General features: G+C 36.8%; 3 protein-coding genes across 5 annotated transcripts in view; 1 reads left to right on the top strand and 2 right to left on the bottom strand.

Annotated features, from left to right (window-relative positions):
• The window catches only part of LOC132142168 (lipopolysaccharide-responsive and beige-like anchor protein), a 204,301-nt gene extending 201,988 nt beyond the window's left edge, over positions 1 to 2,313 (bottom strand). The window contains exon 1 of the mRNA XM_059551824.1: positions 1,240 to 2,313. Coding sequence (XP_059407807.1) covers positions 1,240 to 1,371 — 132 coding nt within the window. The 5' untranslated portion in view covers positions 1,372 to 2,313. The remainder of the gene's footprint in view (positions 1 to 1,239) is intronic.
• A 4,689-nt stretch (positions 2,314 to 7,002) lies between these two features.
• Positions 7,003 to 10,549, top strand: LOC132142164 (small ribosomal subunit protein eS1). The gene is made up of 6 exons (XM_059551815.1): positions 7,003 to 7,159; positions 7,682 to 7,785; positions 8,773 to 8,960; positions 9,478 to 9,686; positions 9,984 to 10,093; positions 10,374 to 10,549. The coding sequence occupies exons 1-6, from the start codon at positions 7,098 to 7,100 to the stop codon at positions 10,502 to 10,504; spliced, it is 804 nt and encodes a 267-aa protein (XP_059407798.1). The 5' UTR covers positions 7,003 to 7,097; the 3' UTR covers positions 10,505 to 10,549.
• A 1,642-nt stretch (positions 10,550 to 12,191) lies between these two features.
• On the bottom strand, positions 12,192 to 19,943 carry LOC132141792 (SH3 domain-containing protein 19-like). 3 transcript variants are annotated; one of them, XM_059551454.1, is made up of 14 exons: positions 19,293 to 19,943; positions 19,087 to 19,200; positions 17,745 to 17,830; positions 17,070 to 17,110; positions 16,670 to 16,910; positions 16,511 to 16,579; positions 16,279 to 16,422; positions 16,085 to 16,160; positions 15,428 to 15,558; positions 14,349 to 14,419; positions 13,990 to 14,216; positions 13,550 to 13,596; positions 12,622 to 12,808; positions 12,192 to 12,498 (listed from the first exon to the last, which is right to left on the bottom strand). In XM_059551454.1, exons 1-14 carry the CDS (start codon positions 19,822 to 19,824, stop codon positions 12,482 to 12,484), a joined length of 1,983 nt encoding a protein of 660 aa, XP_059407437.1. In that variant the 5' UTR covers positions 19,825 to 19,943; the 3' UTR covers positions 12,192 to 12,481. The 3 variants fall into 3 exon arrangements, with proteins under 3 accessions (XP_059407437.1, XP_059407438.1, XP_059407439.1); XM_059551455.1 differs by having other exon boundaries at positions 14,349 to 14,413; XM_059551456.1 differs by lacking the exon at positions 12,192 to 12,498 and having other exon boundaries at positions 12,679 to 12,808; positions 13,555 to 13,596.
• Positions 19,944 to 19,953: the final 10 nt, after the last annotated feature.

The raw sequence follows: 19,953 nt of genomic DNA, 5'->3' as shown, positions 1-19,953 counted from the left end.
GAAGTGATCCGTGAACTCTGATTGACAAAGAAAGCTACATGAAACATTCTGCTCTCTACATTTGATTTTGTACCATACACAAAACTGCAAAACAAGTTTAAAGCTGACAAAACACTGCCATCATTTCAAGAAGGGTGAACATCAGGTCACTGCTGAAAAAAAAAATATCAACCAAGGATTCTTCCTCACACCCTGTAAACCTTCATCATGGATTAATAGATAATAGCTTCACATTAGGACTGTCTGCAATGACAGGAGCAGGAAAAAAGGATCTAAAACAAGCAGTGTGTATAGAAACAGGGTGATCAAGCTTTAAAACCAACACCACGTCGCTAGAAACAGCAGAAAACAGAGTTTCACAAATAACTCCATGCATCCCCTAGGACTCCAACAAAAACATATACTTTTTTTCTATTTTGGAGGATGTATAAAAGTCCATGCTACAAAACAGGTAATTATATAGCCTTCTCTGTCAGAGAAAATGTTCATTTATTACACCTTTAGGGGTACAACAGCTTGTCACTGGGGCAGTGTTACGAAAGGGATGACTTTGTACATATAGTAATACTAAATTATTATTAATAATATGTACCTTTAAGATACAACTATGAAGCTTTCAGGGATAAATGAGGTACAACAAAAAACAAATATGTTTTGTATCATATTTGATATGACAGACTTCTATGGCCCATAGAGTATGATACAGTGAGAATATAGCGCTCAAAAAAAATATTATTCAAAGGCCTAAAAGTGTGCAGTTTGGTGCAGATGATATTTATATGTTAATCACAGAGCATAACATACTACAAATATAAAATGCATATAAATTTAAGTTGATAAACCTGCTCCACTCCAGCTATTGTATACAGTTATACAGCATGACCTGAAGGGGGGTGTTTTAGAATCATCCTAAAAAGCTTTCGATGGAAATAGATGTTTTCAGCCGCAGAGACAAGCTGTTATATCCCTAAAAAGACAATTTTCTGCATTTTTTAAATCACATCAAATATATGACATTTACTTCTATCCACGTATTAAAAGGTTCAATCCCCTGACTTTAGTGTCTTGATCAAGGACACAATGGGGGCACTATATGCATTAGCCAAACTGGGATTCGAACCGAGCAGCAGACTTTTAACCATTAAGCCACACAGCTCCACTCGCAAGCAGAGTCTAAACATTTAGTCAATAACGCCACGGTGTTGTTAGATGCTATTTTGAAGACTTTAATCAGCTTACCAGATTGAAGATAGTCTCCACAACGTCCCGGTGGGAGACTTCTCCAGCCTCCAGGAGCCCCGCCAGAACGGCGAACTTCATGCGGATTCCTCGGATGGGAATCCCGACAGCGCTGTCACCTGCGCTCGCCATGACGGAGTCAGGTGAAGGGGAACAGGTGTGACACCTGTTTGACCCTACAGCCGAGTTAAACTACCGGGAAAAGTAAGGAAAATATGAGCGTTAACGTTTAGTTGACAGAGGCGAAGAACAGGTCCAGGCGTCCATTCACGGTCAGTTTGTCCTTTAATTTCGGCGGGAAGCGTCGGTTGATGTCACTACACCTGACTGACAGGAATTATTCTAACGTACTGTGGAGAAAACAAACCAGCTATAAACTTGTCAGAAGGAAGAGAAAACCGCGCTGTGGTGAGCCTAGATACGAAACACACTGATTGTCGATCTCAACCGTATTAATAAAAGAAACACATTTAAACAAAAACGTCATTTAAGTGTTCGCGAGTGTCAAACAGGAAACAGCGGTGCTGAAGAGATTCCGCGCAGGTAACGTTAACGTGAATCGCACCGATAAGCCGCAAAAAACTACAAAATATAAGGCAAGGAGCATCCAACATTGGCGTTCGGGGATCCCTCCGAGGAGAAGACAATCCTCTCGTTCGCTGTGGGAACTGCTGGAGTGAAGTTTCAGGGGTAACCGACTTTACAGCGTCATCTCTTCCTGAATCAGCTCCTACAGCGCTCCGTCTCCGCCATGACAGTGGAGCTCAGGGTTGCCAGGTTTTCACAACTAAATACTCCTCATTGCTACTCAAAACTAGCCCAGTCGCGTTCCGGGTTTTTAAAATACAGTTCCCTCCTCAAAATGTTCCGGTGGCTAAACCTCACATAATTGGGGTCGTTTCTATGGAGCGGACAAAAAACAAAGCCGCGGCAACAGCGTTAAAGTAGTCCAGTTGCGCGGGAAAACCGCGGATTTTGGCAACCCTGACAGAGCTGCAAGTTGCGCATGCGCAGTGCGCCGCGAGCGGCGAGAAGGTGGGTGTCTCAGGTGTGTGTACTAAACTAGTGAGAACCTGTTAGGACAGAGTGACACTTCATACTGAGGATCTTGTGTCGAGGACGCTCTTTTGTGGTTGTGGTGGTGGTGGTGGTTTACGATAATGCACTTGCTTTGAGAATGGCATAGAGAATAGAGACATCTGGAGGACAGAGGGATGAAATGCATGAGCTCATCAGAAACGTGGTTTGCATCAAGATTTGACTTGGTAATATCAAATAAAATGTGCTATTAATGTTCATATTATTATTTGTAGTGTGGATTGTGTATAATAATTAAACAACTTGCATGCCCTCATTGCATTGACCTCAGAAGACTACAGAGGGTAGTCCGGACTGCTGAGCGAATTATCGGTACAACCCTCCCATCTATTCAAGAACTGTACTTATCCAGAGTGAGCAAAAGGGCTGTTAAAATCACTCTGGACCCCTCACATCCAGCACACTCCCTCTTTGAACTGTTGCCATCTGGTCGACGCTACAGAGCACTGAGCACAGAACGACCAGACACAGGAATAGTTTCTTCCCTCAGGCAATCCATCTTATGAACAGCTGATAATAACTGTGGGACACACTACACTATTTATATTTATATACACTACACTTTTTATCCAACACACATACTTAGCGTACACTTAAATCTTTTGCACATAATATACATACATGGAACACACTACACTACTTATATTTATATTTATATACACATACACTTATTTATCCAACACACATACTTAGCGTACAGTTAAAACTTTTCCACATAATATACGTGTACATACATAAATGCTCATTTTAATATACCTGCCATACATTGTCAATTTGTATATCGTCAATCCTTACTTACCTATTTGTATTTTTTTGTATTTTTATTCCTTATTGTGTTTTTTGTTCTGTCGCTGTTATGTTGCACTGCGGAGCTCTGTCACGAAAACAAATTCCTCGTATGTGTGAACATACCTGGCAATAAAGCTCATTCTGATTCTGATTCTGATGCACAATATGATGTTTTCTTCAAATCAATTATCTATTAAACTATTTAAAAATAAATTATAGTAAGATCAAACATATTGGGGAAGTCGTGGCCTAATGGTTAGAGAGTCGGACTCCCAATCGAAAGGTTGTGAGTTCGAGTCCCGGGCCGGCAGGAATTGTGGGTGGGGGGAGTGCATGTACAGTTCTCTCAATACCACGACTTAGGTGCCCTTGAGCAAGGCATCGAACCCACAACTGCTCCCCGGGCGCCGCAGCATAAATGGCTGCCCACTGCTCTGGGTGTGTGCTCACAGTGTGTGTGTGTGTGTTCACTGCTTGTGTGCATTTCGGATGGGTTAAATGCAGAGCACAAATTCTGAGTATGGGTCACCATACTTGGCTGAATGTCACTTCACTTCACTTGTTGAACTATATGTAGAGGAAGAACATATCAGAAGTCAGAAAGACCTTTACAAGTATGTTTACACACACACAATGAATTTTCCAGTGTAGAAGAAAGTTGAAACATACATGATATTGCAGACTTATGTAGGAATTACACAGTAGAGATTAAATTCAACACTAAAATACGAATTTAAAAAAATTAATAATGCAATATATATAGATGATGAAATATAGAGAAAAACATATAATTGTTTCAATGAATGAACAGATATGTTATTTACACATGAGATCGTCTTTTTTTGGAAGATAATGCAGTTATATTAGCTTTCCAGGATTTTAGACAACTGAGCGAAGCATGGGTTTGATTCCCAGTGAAACCAAGAAGTAACATGGAGAAATAATGTGTAAGTTGCTTTGGATAAAAGTTTCTTTCAGATGCATGAATGTAAAGTTATTATAGATGTAGATTGCCCATTACAGTCTGAGACTACATGATTTCTTATACTTTACCTTACATTTAAAAAGGTTTTTGTTACTCAACCTCATGTCATTCCAACCATGACGAACCATGATGTGCTCTTCTTTTTTTGTGCTTTTTTGTGCATGAGAAATGCAGTAAGTAAATAATGGCAGAATTGGGTGAACTATCCCTTTAAGTGTGCATGAAATAAGACATTTGCTGTATATTTTGTAATGCATGTTATAGACAGTATTATGAATGATTTATACATGATACATTATTTTTACTTTTTACTATTTTTACTTAATTTTTAATCATGATTTCAGAACTCCATCTTTTGATGAAAGCAAAAGACTTCTCTCTGGTTACATAAATTACATGAATTCATAAATAATTTAGTCTGATTAAACCCCATCCCTCTACAATCAGCTGCACGCTGGCATTAATCTGAGTGCAACAAACCAAGTCCCAGCCTACTTTTTTTTTCCATACTCCACTACATTTTGATGTGCATCACAAAATAGAATAAAAATCTGTCACTACTTCCGTTTCAACGTGACTTCGAAGAGTAATTTGTTATTTCACCCATTCTGAGATCATGATATTTTAGATTCATTTATTCAAATGGTTTCACATGCAAATAATTATTAAAGAACACAACAAAGCATATATCATTATTTTGTTGCATGTAAACGTTACTGTTAACTATAAAAAGACAGACCATTAGCCTACACAGAGGTCTTGAATATTAACTATTTTCTTAACTAGCTTGTCTCATTATATTTAACATGTAGTTTCATGACCCCTTTGAGTCGTTGCCAAGGAGTCAGCAGCTCATTGACTTTGTTGACTCTATATACAGTCCCTCGGGGGCCGCAGAATTAAAGGTCTAGACTCTGTAGCAACAAAGAACAATTTGTCTCACAGGCACTGAACTTTATAATGACATCAGACCACACAGATGCATACATAAAGAATTTATTACAGAAATAAATTTGCAGAAAATGCTTTTTTTTCTCCTTCCAAATGCTTTCTTCCCAAAGTTACAGAATGTGGCAGCTAGAAGCTTGTTATAGTGTAAATAAAAATGTCAGTTTTAATCATGCAGCTATTGTAAGTGAAGTGTGGGCTTTTGTTCTTGGGGTGATACAATTTTGAAATAATATAACAATAATTCTGCCTTTGGAAACAATAAGGAATGCCATATGATCAGTTAAATATCAGAATAATAATAATAACAGCCATTATTGTTCTTATTGTTCTTATTATTAAATGACATGACTAACAAGACATTGGATGATGGTAAATTAGTAATTAATTTACTGAGCCATTTATTTATTTATTTGTTGTCTATATATATATATATATATATATATATATATATATATATATATATATATATATACTGTAAACGCATAAAAAGATAGTTCACCCTAAAATTACCATTTACTCACCCTCAACTGTTTGGTTACCAAAATTCTTCAAAATATAACTTTATGTTTAACAGTATAAAGAAACTTGTACAGGTTTGGAGCAACAGTGAGGGTGATCAACGTTGACATAATTTTTATTTTGAGGTAAACTATCCAAAGTCCTTTCAAGCTATCTCTACGTATGACTAAACTTCCTATTCTTCACCTATTATCTTGACAAGCGTTTCTTAAATGCCTTTATGAAGAAGTGTTTTTTTTTTTATCTATATGTTTTACTATGGCTATTACTTTCTATAATTAGTTGTAATATCTATTAGTTATTTAATTTATTGAATTTTCTTCTGTTCTAATTCTTTCTTTTTTCTTTCTTTTTTCTTGGTTATGTATTATGTTTGGGTTTGGTCTTAAAATGTAAAAAAAAATGTAATATTTTCTTGTTGTAATAATATCTGTTTTAAAAAAAAGTTTTAACCTAAATGTTTTGCAGAAAATGAATTATTAAAAAGGAAAATGTACATTTAAAGTATTTTTATTGTAATATGTGACTTCTCTGTCAAATAAACATGGAAATATAGAAAGTATTATAATAAGAGACCTCTGCTTCAACAAATTCACCAACTTAATTGAGAACTTTACAGCCATTAGTGAAACAGAACAAATAAAGATAATATTAGGAGAGGGACATACAGCAGCACTGGCTGCGAGATACGTGTGGACGGGCCACAGCCTGAGAGACAGCAGGTGAATGTGTGTGTGTGTGTGTGTGTGTGTGTGTGTGTGTGTGTGTGTGTGTGTGTGTGTGTGTGTGTGTGTGTCTGACCCGTGTGTGCTCCACAGTGATCCTTAGTATGTTTGTGTATTTCTATGTAAGTTAAAGACTGTGGTATCAAATGTTCACACATTATAGTTTGTTACAGTTTAATATTCTAAGATGTTATAATATTCAGTTCCATTACTGTGATGTTCAATTATTTATTATTATTGTTGTTATTTTTTATATATATATGTACACTAAGCTTTGGCAATATTGTATCATTTACAATCATGCCAATAAAGCAATATTGAATTTAATTTAATTGAAAGAAGTGAAAAAATGCAAGCAACACTAAAACACGTGTTTGTTTGTTTATTTTAGAATTATACATTGTAGGCTTTTATACTTATGTTTGATACTCTTTAAACTTTTATTCTTTAATATTTTTAATTGTTTTAGCTTCATTTTTAGTTTTTCTTTTAAATGTTTTTTTTTATTGTATGCATGTCATCTTACATTTTTTTATTATTTTGAAAATGTGTATAGTATTTATACAGTATTAGCTTTTAGTTTTGGATCTGATAGTAGTTGTTTCAATACTACAATTGATTGCTTCTGTTGTCCACATTTGCGAATCGCTTAGGATAAATGACTAAATATAAACACTGGAAGGCATCCTTGTGCGTAACTAGCGAAATCCCGCGAGATATGCCTATTATCGAAGTCGCTTTAATCTCGCGGTATTTCCTCATTTCCTCCTCTTTCACTCCCTGTGTTCAACATGGCAGTCGGCAAAAATAAGAGGCTGACAAAAGGTGGCAAAAAAGGTGCCAAAAAGAAGATGTAAGTCACAAATGAATCTCTCGACTGTGTCGTTACTCTGATATAAACTGTTCTGGATGATATTTGGCCTGTGTGGATAAATGATGCGCTCGATGTTTGAGGGATTGTGCGTAGCGGTCTTGCTAGCATGACTAGCTCATTGACGGCCTGTCGTGTGTCTTTTATCATAACTTTATCCTTTTATCCCAGAGATTGCGACGTCCTCGTAATGTTTTCTAATGCACTAGGCTTACAACTTTGTTAAAGGATTCAGTTTAGCCCATAAGGAGCGCGGGAAACTGCTAATGCTAACGTAAAGTGTTCTTCGCTAGTTTTCTAGCATAACGTTACTTGACTGATTTCAAATTTTACTGTGACACGTGTTGAGAGGCTCGACGTTATTTTAAAGCTTTCTCATATTTTAGGTAACAACCAAAGCAAATATAAGCCCGTGTCAACATTTGAGCTATGAAAATGTCTCCAATGTAATCTTAGCTTGCAGACGACCACCTGTCTCTCTCTGAAGTGAGTTTTCTCTTGCAGTGTGGATCCATTCTCCAAGAAGGACTGGTATGATGTCAAAGCACCAGCCATGTTCAACATCCGCAACCTGGGCAAGACCTTGGTCACCAGGACTCAGGGAACCAGTGAGTGCTTTTAGAGGTCATAGTGTTGGTTGACACTTCCAGAATGAGAATGTCCTGATCATTTACTCTCCCTCATGTTATACAAGATGTTTGTGTCTTTCTGTCTTCAGTTGTGAAGAAACTAAGTTTGAGGGAGACGTTTCAGGATTTTTCTCTATGCAATGGACTTCGGTGGGGTCCATCGGGCTGAAGGTCCAAACTGAAGCTACGAAGGAGCTCTACACTATCCCAGCCGAGGAATAAGGGTCTAATCTAGCGAATTGATCGAATTAAAAATCAATGCTCGTCTTGTACCTGCTGGACAAACATGTTGAATATGTCATGCACGATCTGCTCTTCGTCTGTGTACTCTGTAAACTCATTTTCTCCTACTTTGTTGTTTTACTGTTGTTGTTTTTTAAAGGGCATTTAATTTTCTTTGCACGCTTGCTTTGTTAACACTGGATCGTTACTAACACCTTAGTCACATGTGACCTTTCCAACATGATTGTCATGCATGTAGTTGACTTGGTGCAAGACGAGCATTTGTGGTTAAAGTGTATATAAAACTTATTCTTAATAGTAAATGAGTGAATTTTTTTTCTAGACAAGACTCTTATTCCTCCGATCGTGTAGAGAGCCCTTTGAATCTGTAATTTGGACCCCATTGAAGTCGATTATATGGAGAAAAATGTGCAATGTTTTCCTCAAAAACCTTAGTTTCTTCGTGCCTTAAAACAAAGACGTGTACCTCTTGGATGACATGGGGTGAGAAAATCATCAGGACATTTTTATTCTGGAAGCAAGCTAATTTTTAACACTGGTGGGAAAAGGCGCATCCATGTGTTTCTCAATTGTCTGATGCGAATCCATATTCATGCCATATTGCTGTGGGAGGTGATGACCGTAGTTTCAATCCCAGATTACTGTTGTGAGATCACCTAAAATCTATTCATGTCATAGCTCTACAAACTGCAGCAAGTTTAATGACATGTCTTTATAATCTAGGAATTGCCTCTGATGGTCTGAAGGGACGTGTGTTCGAGGTCAGTCTGGCTGATCTGCAGAACGACGAGGTGGCCTTCCGCAAATTTAAGCTGGTCACAGAAGACGTCCAGGGCAAGAACTGCCTCACTAACTTCCATGGCATGGACCTCACCCGTGACAAGATGTGCTCTATGGTCAAGAAGTGGCAGGTACAATCAAGTTAACCTCTGACCTTTACTCACTGAATGCTTTAGTTTAGGTCGTTGCCATCACATACAAAAAAAAAAAATCTTCTATCACCCTCAAGTGGAGTTAATGCTTCACTTTTTTTTTTTCTTTTTTTCTTTCATTGTTCACTAATTTATATGCATGCAAATGCTGAAAACTGGAAATCTTGTAAAATATGTGACCAACGGAAGACTGATATGGTGTGATCCCTTAGTTTAAGACTAACTTTGTATGTGTTGATATCCTGACCTGCGTGTCTGAAGAAGTTTTGCATGCTCAAAGTCTGAAATTTTTATTTATTCTTTTAAGATTAAGATCTCCCAAAATTGTCATTTACTCGCCTTCATGTCATTCCAAACCCTTAGGAATTTGGTTAACAAGATATTTCGATACCCTACATAAGTACTGTGTATCTGTCGGATTGAAAGAGTTTTCCATACCTTTGCTTTTCGTGCAGGCTTTGTTCTAAAATGCTAACAAGCTGTTATTTCCAAACAGACAATGATTGAGGCTCACGTTGATGTGAAGACCACCGATGGCTATCTTCTCCGTCTGTTCTGCGTGGGCTTCACCAAAAAGCGCACCAACCAGATCAGAAAGACCTCCTACGCTCAGCACCAGCAGGTCCGTCAGATCCGCAAGAAGATGATGGAAATCATGACCCGTGAGGTCCAGACCAATGACCTCAAGGAAGTGGTCAACAAACTGTACGTATGAAGTTTGTTCAAGATCTACAGGATGATTATTGGGGCTGTGTTTGAATTAGATTCTGCAGGAGGTTGGGCTTTGATATTTAATTTGAATGGTCTAAGATTTAATGTGGTTAAAATACTGAATGTTCGCTGGTAAGATCAAGTGGTCAAATGATGTCTTGGTGTTTATTTTAGTTGACACTATTTGTACAGTGGAGCTCATGCTTATGAATACATTGTCAGTAGTGTATCTTTTCACCTGTAATTGTCATGCAGCTGTGTGTAAGGTTTTTTTTTTTTTTTGTTCTGTAGGATTCCTGACAGTGTAGGCAAGGACATTGAGAAAGCCTGTCAATCCATCTACCCTCTACACGATGTCTACGTCAGGAAGGTTAAAATGCTGAAAAAGCCCAAGTTTGAGCGTAAGTTGAAACGTGTGATGAACATGCATGGCTTGTTTCGACTTTTAAATATGCTAATGACTGACAAATGTTAGTTTGAGCTAGATGTATAGCACTTTCATGGCCAGGGTCCCATGCATTGACCCTTAAGAGCATTATTTGATGCTTCATCTCCTAAATTTACCCAATTAATCTTGTGTAAAGTAAAACCATTTTTTGTTTCCATTTTTCATTGGACAGTTTTTAGGTTTAGAAGCATAATTGTATGAGATTAATGTATTTCTGAAACTTTATGGTACAGTTGGTAAGCTGATGGAGTTGCACGGTGAGGGTGGAACCAGCAGTGCTGCTGCTAAACCTGCAGAGGGTGACACTGGGGCCAAGGTGGAGAGAGCTGACGGATATGAGCCCCCCATTCAGGAGTCCGTCTGAAACTCCCAACACAAACAGCTGGTGTCAATAAAAATGTAAATTTGAGTCTGTGTGCTGGTGTTTTTCTTGTTGTTTTCTGCAATATATCCCATCAAACCGGCTGAACATCATGTTCATGCTTTTATATCCCCAGTCATAAATATCAGTTTTCATTCTGTTTTTGACGCTCATGTTGGAATTGAACATTTCCAACATGGAATTTGATTTTAGTAACTTCCAGGTCTGGATGAATATAGGAATAACACGAGTGTGAAAAGTCTTAGTTTCCAGAATATTGCCCCTATTTTTTTTTTTATATATATATTTATTTAACCCCTTAACTGTCACTCACATTTTTGAACATTGACTTTGTAATCAATCCAAACTAAAAATTTTATAATTCATGAATTAAAATATTTTGTAATATATTGATGTACCATTTACATGGTAATGCAATGTCTAATTTTAAAATGGGTTTTAAAGGATGAATTTTGAGATTTAAGTTTTCAGTTGATGTATAATTTCTGATTTCTAAAATGTGTTTTTTGTTTTTTTTTAACAAAGCTCAAAACTCCTGTTATGATGTAGATTTTTGAGGGTGCACTCTTGTCATAAATTAATCGATTACTTTTCCTACATAATTTTTAACAAAATACATTGGTAAAATATATATTTGGGAGTCTTAGACCTTTCCAATGATATATAGTTTGTCAAGATTAGATTTCATTGTAATCTAGTGAAGTAAATGTAGGCGTCCCACAGAGGGGGCGGGTGACAGTTAATAGGTTAAAAGAAAAAGAGAGGGCAGCCAGCAACTTCCAATATTTTAGGAGCCTATTTCCATTATGCAAAAGTATGTCTTTGCCGTAAATGTGACCCAGGAGCACAAAACCAGTCAATTTTTGAATAAGCTTTCATTTGATGTATGGTTTATAAGGATCTGACCATTTTGGGCCGAGATTGCATTTGCAAATCTGGAATCTGAGGGTGCACAAAAAAATCTAAATATTGAGAAAATTGTCTTTAAACTTGTCCAGAGGAAGTTCTTAGCAATGCATATTACTGATCAAGAATTAAGTTTTGATATTTATGGTAGGAAACTTAACAAAATATCTTCATGGGACAAGATCTATGCCTAATACACTAATTATTATTTTTTTGTATAAAAGAAAAAACTATTATTTTGACCTATACAATGTATTTTTGGCTATTTTTACAAATATACCCCAGAGACTTATGACTGGTTTTGTGGTGTCTGGTCACAAATGAGTCTCTTTTGGACTCAACTTAATGAAAATGCCTGATGTCAAACCACAATTATAGCATCAAACTAATGTGTCAGAGGTTAATAAATGCAGGTTTTGTAAGTGTTTCCCCTTTATGGGCATGTTGTGAGTTTCAGAAAAAATACATGAAAATGGATCTGTACTGTGAGAAAAAAATATATATATATTTTTACAGATTTGTACTCAATTAAACTATTAAACTGGGCTGGAACCACCTCAGACACTAATGACAAGTCCCCCCCAATATTTCACCCCTGAAATATATCCCATTTGTACAATATGGCATTGCACGTTTTTTCCATTGTGTTTAAATATACTTAAATCTGTAAAAGGATACATACTATTTTTCCCCTGTATATAAAACCAGTAATACTGTATACAGAAAAGTAAGCTGAAGTAGAGTACACTGTAAGAAATAAATCTGTAATATAACAATAAATACTGGCAGCTTTTTACAGGGACATTATCCATTATTTTTTATTCATTAACCCTAAAACACAATGCAATGAAGTGCAAAATGTGGCATATTTTTACAGATTTTTAAACGGAGTGTAAACACATATGAGACACAAAAAAGAAGTAACTCCCATAGCAGTTCATGAATAGATTTTTAGCAGACAGAGGATTTGGAATATTAACAATAAATATATATTAGACAAACAAAGCGGATATGAAAACGAGAGAAGACAAACACTGCTTCTGAGGTCACCTCTTACCGATTTCTCCCACCTGCACAGAAAACAAAAAGACAAATTAAAAAGCTTATCATTATTTAAACAGCATGCAAAGTTCTGAAAAGTGTATTTCCTGCTCCTGTCCACTAGAGGTCCTGCAGTCACTTCATAAGCCGACCTGTAACAATCTCAACAAAGGCTTTGGGAAAGAAGCCTTCTCTGCTATTTATCCGTCCGCTCCACCATTCATCGTCTATGTGAGCAGTGACCAGGATCCTGTCTCCCTGCTGGAAGGCCAGATCGTCCTCCGTCTCTGCTGTGAAGTCATACAGCGCCACGGCCCACTCTTCACTCTTACATTCAGCCTGTAGACAAACAATAAAAGCTTGGATCTTTTTTACATTTTATATTTTTTTATATAAGATTTTTATACTGTTGCAAAATGTAAACAGCTCTATATGTTGGATGTATTATGTGCAACTTTAATCAGAGAGACCAGATTTATTTATTGCATCTATAGTCTTTTAAACCTTTTGTGTTTCACAGAATAAAGTCATACAGGTTTAAAATGCCAGAAGTAATTACAACTGTGCTTTTAAAGTAAACAAATAGAGACAGATCTTTTCTTCCATACTGTGATGTACATTAAAGTGTAATGAATTATTCAAAAAGTGCATTGCAGAGCATTGCACTCTTAAGTGTTAAGCATTTACATTTACATTTAGTCATTTAGCAGACACTTTTATCCAAAGCGACTTACAGATGAGGACAGTGGAAGCAATCAAAAACAATAAAAAGAGCAATGATATATAAGTGCTATAACAAGTCTCAGGTTAACACAGTACACGTAGCAAGGGCTTTTAAATAATATAATAAATAAAAAGAAAACATAGAATAGAAAAAGATTAAAGCTAGTGTATTAAATGCATTTATATATATATATATATATATATGCAGATTTATATGCATGAATGTATTGTCCACAAAACGATCTATAAAATGCATTTCTAAAACAATTATTTAGATTTTTTATTTCATGCCGACTTTAAGCGCTGTTCACTACAGGAAAGATTCAGTGTAACAGGTGGGGAGATGGAGATGGATACCTTACTGGCTTTGTAAGACATTCGAGTGTTAGATGAACCGGCCATTCCTAAGAAATAAAACACAACCCAGATTAAAGGCATTGTGTAAGCAAACATATGCAAGGATTTAAAAAAGACAGAATTCTCCAGATCTGCTGCTGGACATTTTTAAGAGAGAGTACCAAAAGAAGCACCCTAATCAACATAATTGCACTTTTTTCTAAGCATTGCATTCTTTGCAAATAACTTTAACTTTTTTTGTTATGACCTTTATATATTCCAATTCTGACTTTAAAAAAAAAAAAAATATATATATATATATATATTCCATATATTATATATATGGAAATAATATATATAATATATATATATATAATGAAAAAAAATCCATAAGATCAAATTTTTTTTTAACTTAAAGTAAAATGTGAATAATTCATAGATAGATTGTTTTGTGCTCTTACCAGGCAGTGCAAACTTATTAGGAGCAGATTTCTGCACCGGGGCTGGAGGGAGATCCTCAAGCACTTCCACAAAGTTAAGAGGGAAAATACCAACTTGGCCGTTCAGTTCCCCACGAGCCCACTCGTCTCCCACATACTCTTTAAGCCGAATCACATCACCTTCAGAGAACGAGAGCTCATCGCTCTGCTCTCCTTCAAAGTCAAACCTTCCGACACACCTTGGGCCTCTGAAGAAAACACAGGCATTTAAAAAATGAGTCTAGTCATTGTCATATAATCTGGACTCTAGTACTTCAGATTTTAAGTTATATTAATTTGTGTTTGAGCTTTCACAATCGAATCCTGTGAGGGTGACGTACCTGACAGGCTCAGGAGATGGTTTGGTTTGCCATTCATTGCTGGATACTGGTGCGGATGTACCAGGCTTGTTCTGAAAAAAAAACAAATAAAGAAAGTTTATTAGTGATGGTAGTTATTTATCAGTTTCATCAGCACTGAACATACATGCTTAACCTTCAGAAAATGTTGCCCCTCAATCTCAATAAATAAATAACACGAGCCAAGATTTTTGCAACCCTGTTACCATAATTTGAGACATTATTAGAAATAATAAAAGATCATAAAAGAGTGATTTTGGCGTTTTCTTTTTTTAAACATACATTTATTTAAGCAATTTAACAATGTGAGCAAATTGCATCAGAATGAGTAACAGGTTTAGCCTAAATAGCATATCACTGATTAGGATCTAGCAAGTAACAGTATGGTTTGTTTTTTAGTTTTACTACTTCCATTAAAAACAGACTACTGTATGCAGTAATGGGGTTGCATGCATATGTGGGATACAAAAACATAACAGGACCACTTTAACTACGAAGAATAACAGTTGAACAGATTATTGCATAACAGTTATAGGATTGTTTGTTGAGAAGGTCACTGAACTGACAGGCAATAATCACAATTATAAGGACGAAATACCAATATTTTATTATATACTGTACATGTGAAAACTGCATGAAAGCTGAATAAATAAGCTTTTCATTGATGTGTGGTTTGTTATAATAAGACAATATTTGTCTGAGATGCAACTATTTGGAATCTGAGGGAGAGAAATTCTGAGAAAATCATCTTTAAAGTTGCTCAACTGAAGTTCTTAGCAATGCATATTACTAATCAAAAATTAAGTTTTGATATATTTATGATAGGAAAGTAAAAAATATCTTCATGGAACATGATCTTTACTTAATATCCTAATGATTTATGGCATAAAATAAAAATCAACAATTTGGACCCATACGATGTATTTTTGGCTATTGCTACAAATATACCCCAGAGACTCAAGACTGCTTTTGTGCTCCGGGGTCACATTTATGTAATAGTTCTCTCACACACAAAAAAATGAATATATAACAAACTAACAAACTCCCCATACAATATTTACCAGAGTCTTAACGTAGTTAATGGGGAAGATTCCAGTGACGTTTCTACATGTTCCCATGTACCACTCACTGTCCAGCTGTTCTACATTAGACACCACATCACCGGCATTTAATGCCAGCTCTCCAGTCCTCTCTGAGACACAAACACAGGACAACATATGATCATTACAGGAGCAGCTACACAACCGCCTCTGACACTGATTGAAAAAGAGATACACAGATTTATATATATATATATATACATATATTATGTAATTGTGTGATTGCATAAACTAGTTAATTGAGTCAGTTCATGTAGCCACTGTTGGTGTGTTTATAACCATGCTTAAGTTCATGTTTATTCCACGTCATGTCAAGCCAAGCATTTGTTTAGTTTGTATTAAGTTCATGTTTATGTTGCATAAAACTGCACTTGGGTCTATCTCTGGATTACAAGTAATAATGTTCAGTTTCTTGCACAGACTGATTGTTTCGCTTCATAAGACCTCAAAATATCATCAGGAGCCATGGCTATTAATTTTGTGTTCCTTGAAGAGCTTTTTCGTGACTCTTAAAGTGACGGTAGCCATTTAAAGGGACCTATCCCTTTAAATGATGCTTTCCTTGGAAAACGGACCTTTGCTTTCTTACACAGAACACAACTGTCTATCTGTATTCACCTGGAGTGAAGTCATACAGGGCTTGCACTCGCAGAGATCCAGTGTTTTCCACCATGCCACTAAAAGAATGGTTTTTCTGTAGAAACACATTGAGAGCAATGTTAGCGTGTCGACATCCCAAGACAGATAATACACTTACTGTACTTACTACTAAAACAACTATTCAACACCGAGTCAATAACAATGTCGAATACCTGATGTGCTGAATTGCTGGGTACATTTGTTAAGGGGGTGATAATCTTCATGTGTGTTTTCTGCACTCTCCCTTTAGCGTTCCCCACTTGGCATTCAAAAGTTTTGCGGTCTATATCCTCAAGTAAGACGAGGACTTCATTTTTCTGTAGGAAATTAACAATGGAAATGCATTAAATTTCCAATGCATGAACCATTTGTATCGCATTATGGGGCTACTGTGAATGTATTGACCTGAAAGGAGAGCTCTCCAGTGTTAGTGCCATTGTAGTCAAACTCAGCAACACCGTGGGGGATCTCAAGCTGTGTGAGCCAAAAGAAGAGTGTAGTAGAGTTGCATTAATTTGTTGAGTTCTTCTGTAATACCATTAAATCGTTAAAATGACATCTCACGGTGTATCTGTTGTAAAGACGGTGTCCAGGGTTGGGTCTCGGCGGTAAGGCAGGTCCTTTTTTCGAAGCTCTATGGTTTTGTTGCTGCCATTGAGGTTGCTGTTGTTTTGAAGGCACTGTTTGTGAAAATCCTGAATCTGAGGGCCGACGTAGGGAGCCATCTTTCCGTGGAGGAGGAGGTCGTCCCGGGCCGGTTTTAGCGGGTGGCTGTCGAAGAGGCAGAACCCTTCCTCCACTGGGTCTAAAATATTATCAATTATTATTTACAGACAGCATGCAAAATCAGTGTCACACATCCCTGGCTGATGCTTTCAAAACCAACCAGCCTTGAAAAGAGAAAGCATGTTTAGTAAGTCGAATAAGAGAAACTGATACTTGAATAAATACATGATTCATTTACCGTGGTGGAAAAGACAAATCAGATGAGAACCTGAAGGAGTCCTGGGGGGGGAAACATTTGAGGGAAGATTTTTGTTTAAAAACATAATTTGTGCACTTACAATGTATATATGAAATAAATCAGAATAAATCAAAAAATATAATATTTGGTTATTATATATTATGCCAGACATATTTGTACACAATTTCTCAAATGCAGGTGTGAAACTTGTCCAGTGTATGTGTGTTATTGTGGGATATATAGCTTCAATACTAAACAGGGTTGTTATTATTATTCAGTTTGGTAGCTGTAAACATTACTTATTAATGCTTGGCCAGACTCGCTTTAATTCCTGCGTGCTTTGAATTGAAGTGGCCGTAAAACTTATCAGTTAACATACTCAGAATCGAGCACACAAAGCACTTTCATTCATGAACGTGCAGAGTATTTTTCAAGGCTGAGGAAAGAGAGGTAAAGGAAAACAAAGAAAATTCCCTGTTGATCCATTCTGCTCTCTTTGACATTTCTGGAAAAGTGCATTTTTATTTTTCAGACGTCACAAATCTCAGCAGATTAAAGATTCTGGCATCTGATCTTGTGAGCTCTGCTGACATTTTAGGACAGCTGTTTATCTTCATCTCCTACTGATTAATTGCACAGCTGTTGCTCGCTGGGAAAGGCTGTATAAGGACTCACTTTGAGAGAGGGTTTAGCAGGTGTGGGTAGGCCGCCCACAGGCTTCTGCACATAAAAAGGTGGATCTTCTGTCGTCTCTTCAGACTCTGAAAGGCAGAAATTCATACATTTACCATGCAATAATGCAAAATATTTTTTTATGTAGAATATCACATTTTGATTATCAATTAATAATTTGAATCATGCTGTTTACACGATGCAGAACATGCACTACTATTCAAAGTCTGGGATCAGTACTTACACTGGCATTACTTTTCTAGTTTTACACTGTAAAAACACTGTACAAATAGGCGGCCGATCATTGTGCATTTAATAAACTGTCTGGTCCAAAAAAGTCGCCATTTGGATTTAAATAAGCAAATACTGCAGAGTCTAGGAATGGATCATGTTGTATGTTTTGCATGATTCTTTCAACACTAACTGAAGCAGTGTATAGCTTTTTATTTCTAGAACAACCGTGACCTGAACACCATTGAAAGTGCTGAAGTCGACTTTACACTGCCTGTCCAAAAAAGTTGGACACTCTAATATGTGACCCTAGACCACAAAACCAGTCTTAAGAGTCAATTTTGTGAAACTGAGATGTATACAACATCTGAAAGCTGAATAAATATGCTTTGCAATTGATACATGTTTTATTAGGATCTGACAATATTTGGTCGAGATACAACTACTTGAAAATCTGGAATTTGAGGGTGCAAAAAAAATCAAATCCCCTTTAAAGTTGACCAAATTAATTAATTAAATCAAAAATTGAAATTTACAAAATATCTTCATGGAACATGATCTTTACTTAATATCCTAACGATTTTTGGCATAAAAGAAAAATCTATAATTTTGACCCATACAATGTTTTTTTTGGCTATTGTTACAAATATACCCCAGAGACTTAAGACTGCTTTTTTGTGCTCCAGGGACACATATTTCATTGGACCGCCTTTAGCTTTGATTATATTGTGCATTCACTGTGGAATTGTTTCAACAATGTTATGCATCATCAAAGCATTTATTTCCAGCAAGAGTTGCATTGAATTATTTGCTGCGGTCTTGTATTGACAATGAGTCAAAGCGTTCTGTAAAATCGACTCCAGCACATCCTAAAGACTTCCAACTGAGTTAAGCTCAGGACTCTGTGGTGATCAAATCATATGTGAAAATTATCATGCTTAACAAACCACTGTTTCACAGGGGGAAAAGATTTGTTGCAAAACATATAACATGCCAGTAACATTAATCACTGCAATAATGATTAAATCCTAGACTCTAGAGTTACTGTTAATTTAAATCCAGATGGAGATTTTTATTTTGGCCAGCTTCCTCAGATGATTGGTAATATACTCACTTTTGTCAGTCTTGCTGGGGACCCTAATGACTGTGGGTCTCTGGATCATTCCCAGATTGTTTGACCCCGTGTAGTTGAATCCTCTTTGGCGCTCAGGTTTAGAGGGAGAGTGGTCTGTGAGGGGAAACACATTCATATACGTTAATAAACAATACCTGTTAAATATATATTTTTAAATTGTAGTACGGAAAAATATTTGCACTTACTTGTGGGAGCATCCACATAGTCATTGCTAAGCATGTTCTTTGTGGATGTAATGGTAGACAGAAGTGCTGTGGAGTTGTGATTGTTGGGGTTCATCAGGTCTTTGCTGGGCCTGAGAGGTAGATGAGGTCCTTTCGATACTACTTCCTCATCCTGGGAAGGTATATTCTTTTCTCTGACCAGTGAAGGTCGTGATGGAGGGATGAGGGCCGCCCTGAACGGAGACTGAGAGTCGGAGTCATCTCTTGAGTATAACGATGGTTTTTTGAAAAGTTGAGGTTTTGGCGCTGGCATAGGAGGCGAGTCGACCTCTTCGTATAAGTGACTGTCAAACTCTGAAACCTGCTCTTCTTTGGGCTTTTTGAATGAGGGTCGGAGGGTAATAGAAGGTTTTGGTGCCAGTGGAGGTGGTTTGGTGAAAACCTTGCGAGGACGGGCGAAAGGCATAGACGTATCATCGTTCTCTGTGTTTGATTGGCTTTCAAAGGCCTGTATTTTTGACCGGATGTTGCGGTCGTTTTGAAAGGAGGTCATGTTCTCACTTTGGTTCTCTTTAGATTGGTTCGTCTGTAACTCAGTTCACTTTGAGGTTCTGAGCTGAAGACATCTAAGAGTTCCTGCAGATACTCGCCTGAATGAGCATCAGAAGTCTCCACAGGTGCT

Source organism: Carassius carassius, chromosome 6, assembly GCF_963082965.1.
Source record: "Carassius carassius chromosome 6, fCarCar2.1, whole genome shotgun sequence".
Lineage (NCBI taxonomy): Eukaryota > Metazoa > Chordata > Actinopteri > Cypriniformes > Cyprinidae > Carassius > Carassius carassius.
Note: the sequence above shows the minus strand (reverse complement) of the source record. Positions and strands in the feature narration are given on the sequence as shown.